The 8,869-nt window shown below is 53.7% G+C and overlaps 1 protein-coding gene and 1 long non-coding RNA gene across 4 annotated transcripts in view; one reads left to right on the forward strand and one right to left on the reverse strand.

Moving 5' to 3' along the window:
• Positions 1-4,490, reverse strand: part of LOC142020603 (uncharacterized) — a 120,897-nt gene extending 116,407 nt beyond the window's left edge. For all 3 annotated transcript variants that reach the window (XR_012647455.1, XR_012647454.1, XR_012647456.1), the window contains exon 1: positions 4,241-4,490. This is a non-coding gene — a long non-coding RNA (uncharacterized LOC142020603). The remainder of the gene's footprint in view (positions 1-4,240) is intronic.
• SALL1 (spalt like transcription factor 1) overlaps positions 2,936-8,869 on the forward strand; it is a 17,373-nt gene continuing 11,439 nt past the window's right edge. Inside the window, exons 1-2 of the mRNA XM_075008611.1 lie at positions 2,936-3,487; positions 4,078-4,170. Coding sequence (XP_074864712.1) covers positions 4,095-4,170 — 76 coding nt within the window. The 5' untranslated portion in view covers positions 2,936-3,487; positions 4,078-4,094. The remainder of the gene's footprint in view (positions 3,488-4,077; positions 4,171-8,869) is intronic.

Below are 8,869 nucleotides of genomic sequence, written 5' to 3' on the forward strand. Positions count from 1 at the left end.
GGCTCCCGGGTCAAACAAAAGGCAGCAAACGTGCAAAGAAAGAATTGAATTAAATAATTCCACCTTGCCGCGTTGGGTGGCATTAGTCATTTTCATCTCTGATCTTCGCAAAAATAAATAAGTAAACAACCACCCCGGTCGCTTTGGCGCTCTTATATTTGTTTTGTTTTGGGTTGAGTTTTCTCTCTCTCCCTCTCGCCTTTAGCTCAACCCGTATTGCTTACGATTCAATTATCTGGCTAAAAGCTCGCGCTTGTGAGCCATGATCAATTATTAGTTGTCAGTAATAATGGAGAAGGATTCCATTCTGTCCCCTTTCCTTTTTCCTAAGGAATGGCCATTAGAAAATAAATCAGGGGGTGGGGGGAAGAGAGGGGAAAGGTTGTTGACAGCATTGTCCACAAAAGTAGTCCTACCTAAACCTACACGGTCCCAAGGGTTGAAAGGCGCGTATTGAATAGCGGCATTCCAGGCGATTGCTGATACAACAGTCCCGGATAGCGGCTCCTGGCTAGCTGCGCCCCAGGACTGCCTCAAAAGTTTATTATATCTCGGAGCACAAAGCCAAGTTCCCATCTGACAGCAGCATCTGGAAGCTCCTAATTACCCACATTTCGAACCCGCCTGGGAGCAGGGGTCGCCGTGCGGCGGCGGGGCGCTGGGGAGTTTAAGGGGCACGGCCAGCGGTATTTCAAGCCCTGTTGGAGGGGCTCTTCTCGGAAACCCGTGACCGGCTCACCCCGGGACGGAGTTCCCCTGAAACAGTTGGTTCCCGCACAGGTGGAAGGGGGAAGCGTCGGGGTTAGCGCTCCGAAGGGAGCGCCCCGTCCGCTTTACAAGCACATTCGCAGCAAATATGAAATCAATTGGATCGTCTTCCAGCTCGTTATTAACGATGCATTGGAAGTACTGGGGGGCGGGGGGGATCGAGCCGCTTTTAACCCCTGAGTGCGGAGGCGGTTATGTCTGATCGCGAAGCTTAATAACAATAATCCAGCCTCCTGCGCGGCAGCTCCTTGCAATCGTCTCTCACCCGAATGAACTGCAAATTATCCCCTCCTTGCAACCTCCCGTCGGTGCTCATCTCCGTGAACGCGGGATCGATTCCCTAGCACGGCGGCTCTCCAACCGGAGGCGGATTTGCATGAAAAACATTACCCCAGTTTTTGTTTGTAAATAACCCAAGGAAGATCTCCAGGCTGTGTGTGTGATCTGGCTCTGCAAGCCGGGAGGGGACATAACAAAAACAACCCCCCTCCCCGTATATGTGTGTGAACACTCACAACTTCTGCCGGCGACAATGCCATTTAATTGATGTATTGCAATCAAGAACAACACAGAGCAATTCTTCTCTCTCCGCACACAGCACCCTGCCCCCCACCTCCCCTCTCCAGCCCCCAGCAAACACAACCCAAACAATCAGCAAACGACCCTAACCGAAGCACGGAGCGTCAGTTTCCACCCCGGCCAGGAAGAGAGGAACGAAACAAAGTTATTAAAGTTTCTTCCAACCAATTCGCCCTTCTCCCGACCACTGGCTTTTTGAGTTTTAATTAGAGGCTCCCAACGGGCACTTGCCTGCACCCCATGCCCTGCGCGGGGGGAAAGGGCTTGAAAATACCCTGCGGAATCAACACAAACGTAATGAAATTGTGAACGCGAATAACGGGCAGGGAGCAATCGGCTGGAAAGAGATGGGGAATCCCTCCGGGGCGAGGAGGGTGTGCGGAGCAGGATGTCCACACATCGCCTGGCCGTCTGCCTCGGTGTATTTCGCAGCGGGTGAGGGGAAGGAGGCTGACACCCAGCCCTGACTGTATCCATCTCTGACGGAAGAGCTCTTTAAATATTCAGTGCAAAATAATGGCATCCGCAAAACCACCTCTAGCAACATTATTATCTTCATTCTTCAACCTCAGCCCCACTGACAGCTTCGTTTGTCTTTTTATCAAAATCTACTGTACCAAATGCTGGGGGGGGGAGTCCCAGCCAGGAAAAAGCCCATCCGGCGTCCGGGATGCAAGGCACCGGCGGGGGGAGGGGGGTTGTGTTGTTTTGTCGCCCCCCTTGGTAAACATTTTGGAGTCTGGTTCGTTTAGGAACAGGGAGAAGCACATCCGAGCGAGCCGGTTCCTCGATTGGAGGGATTCTCGCTCTCTAGGTTTCGCCGGCTCATTTGAAATTACAATGAGTTGCATCTGATCAGCCTCTGCTTTTGGCGGAGTTGGTTAATATTGACACCGGGGGAAAGGAGCCGTTTCAATCACCGAGTAAATCAGCCAGAGGGGAAGGAGGGGGGGGCCGCGAATGGCCCAGAAACAGACACTGACGGCGGCACCACGCTGGCTCGCCCCGCACAGCAACTTTTCGCGCACAGAGGAATTTGGCGCGTCGGGGAAGGAAGAAACCGACGGGCTCTGTAGCACCCACAAACCAAGCCCCTCTGGCCCGGGTGCGTGAGCGTGTGCGGGCTGCGCTGTACAACGCCGGGGGCTGGAGATCGACGTCCCACCCTGGGAGCAAACTTTGCAGCCCGCGGTTCCAGCCGGGGCAGGGGCTTGCGCTGTGCGAGGGGTCCGGCGGCTGTTGCCGCAGGCCGGGTGCGACCGGCACCTCCCGAGCAAACATCGGGCGCGTGGGCAACCGCCTGTCCCCCGCGGGAGCGGAGGAGCTAGAGGGGGACCCACGTGTACGTAAACGGGGAGGGGGTGAACGGTGGGGACCCGCCAAGCGCACCAAGGGGAACGCGCAGTTCCCCCGCCGTCCCGCAACCAGACCCCCGCTAAGTGGAACGGGCGCGGGACACCGACCCGCCCGCGGGGCTCTGGCCGGGCGGCGGCGCGGGCTTCTGGGCGCAGAGGCTCCGCCTGGCTGCACGCTGCAGTCCCCGCACAGCGCAGCGCAGCGCAGCGCCAAAGTCCAGTCCAGCCCGGCCCGGCTCGGCTCGGCTGGGGCCGGGAGGTGTCACTCCCTATCAGCCCCGCGCCGAGCGAGCAGCCGGGCCCGGCCCGGAGCGCGCTGCCCCACCCCCGCCCCGCGCGCTGCCCGGGGGTGATGAGTCGGCGGGTTTCCGCCACCCGCCTTCTTCGCGGATTGACGGCGGCCTCAGCCAACCGGCGGCGGCGCCGTGGAGGGTGGAGCCCCTCCCCCGGCTCGTGACGTAGCCGGGCACAAACTTTGCTGTAATTGTCCTGGGAAACGCGTGAGGTTCCGCGCCGCCCTGGCCCGGCCGGCCCCTCTGTGGCACCCCGGGGCCGGCTGCGGGCGAGGCGCGGGGCCTGGCCCGGGCCGGGAGAGGGGCTGGAAGGGGTGCAGCTGTTGAAAGCGAGACACTGAACTTGGCCGCCGCCGCGGGCGTGGGACGGTCCCGGCGGGGAGCGCGGGGGCAAGGCGCGGTCTGGCCGCGGGCGGCGCTCCGACCCGCTGGTGCCAGCCGAGCTCCCTGCCGCCCGGCAGAAATGCCACTCCGGGCCCCCACGCAGCCCGGGTACGGCGCGCAGCTGCGCGGCGTCCCCCCCGGCCGGGAGAGCTGCCCCCGGGGTCCTGCGTGGCTTGCGCCGGCGCCCCTGGAGCACCGCCAGTCCTTGTCCCCCAGCCCCGTTTGGCGCAGATCGGGTGTGATTTGCCTCGAGGGCCCTTTTGCAGCAAGGGCGGGGACCCCCGGAGCTTGGGACAGCAGCGAGCAGGGGACGGGCGGCCGCATTCCTATAGTAACAGGGATGGCGTGAAACAGTCCCAGCTGGTTGCTAAGAGGGTTAAACTGTATCCAAACCGCTTTGGGGAAATCCAGCCCCCTCTCTTGCCACATGGATCGACTCATTGGGTGGGAGCCGCAGAGAGACAAGGGTCTCCAGCAAATCAGCGCCTAATTGATTAAGGCGAGCGGGTTTGAATAGAGCTGGCCATGTGCCAATCGCCTTTCAAAGAGCCCCTCTATGATTAATCGCAATGCATTATTGATAATCATAATTATAGCAGGACACATGCGCGGTGCGGCGCGGCTTGGGGAGGGGGGGGAGGCTCGATTTCCGTAATTTTGAGAAGATTTTTTTTTAGTAATTTTTTATTCTGCCCCAGCTGATGTGTGAGCCAGCATGTCGCGGAGGAAGCAGGCGAAGCCTCAGCATTTCCAGTCCGACCCCGATCTGGCCTTATTATCCCAGCGAAATGGTGAGTTCTTCTCATCTCCCCTCGCACCCATTTTAACCCAACCACGCACCCGCAAAATAGATCCACTTACCTTCGAGCCAGGCAGGAAAGTACCGCGGGACAGGGGAGAGCGCGCTGGAGCGGCTGGAGTTTGGTTTGTTTTTCATGGTAACTCTTTTTGCCCTCGTTGCGGATGGGTTTGCGTTATTTTATTGACCTTCTCGTTCTTGTGTTTGTTGCATTTCTCCCTCCCCCACCCCACCCCTTGGTGATCTGGCAGCGGGAGCCCAGAAGAGACGGATTTCTGCCTGCACCCCGCGGGCTGGGTAGGCGAGGGACCAACTCGGCTTGGGGTTGGGGGTGTGCGTCTTCTAAGGATGCGCCGAGCGGACGGCGCTAACTCTCTGCCCCTCTCCTCCCCCAGCAAGGGGAAGAAAAGCCCTCCCCGACTCTTTTGCCACCCTGCCCTGCCTCCTTTCCTCCCCGAGTCCCGGTGGGGCTGGGAAAGTTCCGCTGCCTGACCGTCCTCGGCCCCGGAGCATCGCAGCCCCTCCGCGGAAGGGGGAAAAGTTTGCGTGCGGGAGAGAAAAGTATTTCTCGCGGCGCGGAGGCGCTGGCCGGGCTCTCTCCCTGCCCCGGCGAACTTTCCTCGCGCTTTGCGGGGGCTGCTGGCCTCGGCGGGAGCCGGGCTCGCTGCGCGGGCGGCTGTGCCCTTTCTTGGGGGGGCGGTAGGGGAGGAAGCAGGCCGGCCGGCTGGCTCTGGAGTCGCCCACTCCAGTCCCGGGAGCGCCGGGGGTGTTTCAAAGCGGTCGCGGGGGGTTCCGAAGCCCGGCGCGGGGGCCGGCAAAGCGAGCTGGGGTGGGGGGGCGACGTTTGTACCTGCCTCTGCTGACACTTTGCGACCGGGGCGAGGGGCTGCGGGAGAGCGGGGCCAGAAAGTGGGCGGCGGGGAAGCGCCTGGCTGAAGAGCGCGGCTGGAAGGCCGGGGGAAGGTGGCAGAGGTTCCCTGCGCGGTAGCCCGAGGCGGGCCCACTGCTCCCTGCCCTTCCCGGCAGCGCCGCGCCTGGGGGCTGCGGTCATCTGCCGGGCGGAGGCGAGGGAGCCCGAGACAGGCAGAGCAGCCGTGGGGCATCCAGCCCCACGCTCCTGTGGCTCGCCTCGCGTCGCCCCCTGCCCATTTCAAGGCGGGGGGGGGGGGTGGACAGGACCCTCAGGGCTCTCTGCCCGAGAACGGGTGTCGGTGGCTGACGCCTGGGCCGGCCGGGGCCCTTCCTGCCTCTCCGGGAGCTGTGACGCTCTGGGGTGCGCGGGGAGCTCTGCCCAGCGCTGCGCCCACGTCTCCTTCTCAACAGCAGCAGCCGGAGGGGCCAGTTCCCTGCCCCATGGGTGGGGACGGGGGGCAGCGCTCAGGGGAGATCGGACGGGGGCGAACAGAGTTGGCCCCCAGTACACGACTGGTTCTGCCCGGCCTCCGCCGGGGCAGGGTGGCTCTGCTCAGCCCAGGCAGCACCTGTGACCCCCGGCGGCTCTCAGCGCCACTGGGCGCGTTTGGTTTCCAGAGCCAAGCTCGGACTCTTCCCTCTTGGCGAATCCCTGGCGGGCCGTGGAGGGACTCGGCCAGCCGCTGACGTGCCAGTGCGCCATGTGAGTCATGGAGGGGAGCCCGGAGCTGCTCTCCTTCAGCCCCATTAGCCCCTACATAACTCATTAATGCAGTAGCCAGGAAACACCCCCCCCAGCACCATGCATAACAGGGTCGCCACTGAGGTAGATTTGGGGACATGGGAGCTGTGGTCTCTGACCTTCCTTTCTGATTCCCCATCCCATTCCCTTTCCCCTGCGCCCCCCAGCTGCATGGGGGTTGCTAAGGAGTTTGGGAACAAATTAAATACAAGGAACCAAGATCTGCAGAGTAGAGCGGGTCTCCCTGGGAAAGCAGAAGGGTCGTTCTGGTAGCTTTTGTGTCATCCTTATAGTTTTTTTTTTAAATATCCAGATCTCTCTCTTTCCCTCTTCATCGGCAACATCATAGGTTATTAGCACCCATTTCTTATCGCTCTTCACATGTTTCTGTAAAGTCTTTCCAGTTCTGGAAGGAAGCGTTTGGGGGTTTTAGGTGCCTTTCCATCTGTTTGGATGGATTGCTATTTTGGCACAGTATTCAAATGCAATTCCAATTTAATTTCATTAAAATATTTTCTCGTTCAGTGTTTCTTTCCCCTTCAGCTTTGAAATGTCAAGCATGAGTTGGAGAAAAGTTAGGTTTTATTTATCCTTTCACCCGCCTCCTCCCAAAGAACTCTGAACTTTACAAAGTAAGCGGAGAGGGAAAGCCAGAGATAGGAGTTAACTTATCTTGCAGGAGAATCAAAGGGATATTTTTCACATCTTCACTTTGCTTAAATGCATCTCTTGACAAAGTCTTGATTTAAAAAAAAAAATTGCTTAAGGACACTGATAAAAGCACCTTCAGGTATTTTAATAAACTTTTGCCAGCACACTCTCCTGTTTTTTCTTTCCTATTTTAAGTCTTTCGATCTGATTTTGCTCATTGTTTTCCGATGCAAGACACTGGGGTGGGGGGTGGGGAGTGAGAAAGGAATGTTAACTGAGAAGCTTTCTTGCCTGTTGCTAAATGATGTATTTAATAGTTGGATTTCGCCTAAAATGTTGCCATTTAGATAGTCTTTCATTTGGTTTTCCTGACCAGTAGCTTAATTAAAGTAAATAATTAAGGTTATTTTGTATGGTTTTTTTTCTAAATGTTGGCTTTCTCTCTAGGAAAAAGCAGTAGGCTATTAGAAACCCTGTAGGAGCCTTTTTCCTCCTTTCAGTAGTAATAGTTTTAGGTTATGACTGTTTTACATGCTTAGACAATAAGTTTTGACTAAGTTGCCTGGAGGGTATGTTTTGTAATAGTGTTACAGGATTTAGAATGCTGTTACAATATTATTATCAGACTAGCTCTGCAGAAGTGAATTAAAGGAATGCAATGTGCATTTTAGAAGTTCCTAAATTTATAGTGGGTACATTTGAGGTAGGCGTGAAACACTTCTTCATGCTGTGCCTCAAAATTCAAAAACAACAAAAATCCCCCATTCCTTTTTTTATAACAGTGAAAGCAGGTTTTTTAGCTCAGTTACAATGTCAAGAATCAGACAAATTTGGCAGCATTATTACTTTAACAACGTTTGTAATAATGTGAAATGATGTAATATTTAGAAGAATAAATAAAAACTCATGTGTCCATCAAAATGCCAAATCTGTCTGGAATTCTAGTTTAGGAAACTCTATTCATAGTTGAGGGTCAATAGAAAGTAGTTTGAAAAGAACTTCATCCATGTCTTATGGCAACAACGTACATTTCATTTTTAGAACACATTATTTAAAAACTTATAGTAAATGGAGTACATCTTTACCCTGAAAATGTAATGTTTCAAATGTGTTTGGTGCAGTCATTGAATAACGAAGCGTGCCTTCATTATACCTATGAACATGCACACACAAAACTGGCGTAACTAGGGTAGAAATCAGAATAATGGTGAAAGCGACATTTGGCATAAATGTTATTCAACAAGTAACTAATTCCTGGTAGAAAATGGGCAACAAGCAGTTGCATTATTTCTTTTAATTTTTAACTGAGATTGTGTGACTTGCTAACTACACTTTGGGCTGCTTTTGGGGGGATGGGGTGAGTGGTGGTGGTTTGTTTAGATTGTAGGAGCTTTCTGACCTAATCGTATAGCAATATATTATTTTAGAGAGAGTTTTTCAAGGAAAAGGTTAAATCAGAAAAGCAATACAGCTAGCATTTGCTGCAGATACAATACTTGCATCTCTTTGATATAGACGAGTCAGTTCATCTGATGTTAATAAAATTCTGTTATTTTTCTCATAGCAATAGGATGGTTCCCAGAATATGTGGGCCGGGATGCCTATTAAATAACAAAAGAATCATAGGTTTTAAAAACACTTGCAAGACAGAATCCTTGGAAGGAGTACATGTTTAGTCAGTCTTCTCTGAGCTTATTACGTCAGTTGGCCTTTTTGTGAGATAATTATGTTTGATCAGTCTAGATTGCAGTTTACATTACTTCCATTTTTTTGGGCGGCAGAGCACTAGAAGTAGTGGGTCTTATCTGGTATTGCTTACGGTGATGTAAGTCAGAAGTAACTTTGCTGAAGTCAGTGGGGTTAAACTGGCATAGGAAGTGTGAAATCAGGCCCATGGTGTGTGGGTTTCCTTTCACACTCACTCTTTCTGTACAGCCCTCGCCAGATTTATTTTGTGTTTATCCTCCATTTAATATAACTTTTGGTGATAAGTCACAAATAGGTATATACAGACTGTGCTTTTAATGTACTTAACAGTTTTCAAGTTTTCTGTATGTCAGTTTTAACTCTGTGTGAAGAGTCATTTTTACTGAGGCAGGCTTATTAGGTGGAAAATTCAGTTCAGCTTACTGAAACTGTTAGTAAAAAAGCAAAGCAGACGCTTGCTGGTGAAGAATCATCTAGTACAGTACTCCCCCTCCCCCCCCCGATTGCTTAAGGTGCATGACATTTATATCCCCTAAAATCTTCTTTAAGAATTAAAAACTGGCATATACAAGTGAAGTGGTTGCTACATGACCGAGTAGTTAAGAAAGTCCATATGAGTGGTGCTAGGAAAAACTTAAGTGTTAGCTGTTTTAACCTTTGCTAGCTTCCTTCCATTGAA

The sequence above is a fragment of the Carettochelys insculpta genome, chromosome 14, assembly GCF_033958435.1.
Source record: "Carettochelys insculpta isolate YL-2023 chromosome 14, ASM3395843v1, whole genome shotgun sequence".
Taxonomy (NCBI): Eukaryota; Metazoa; Chordata; order Testudines; family Carettochelyidae; genus Carettochelys; species Carettochelys insculpta.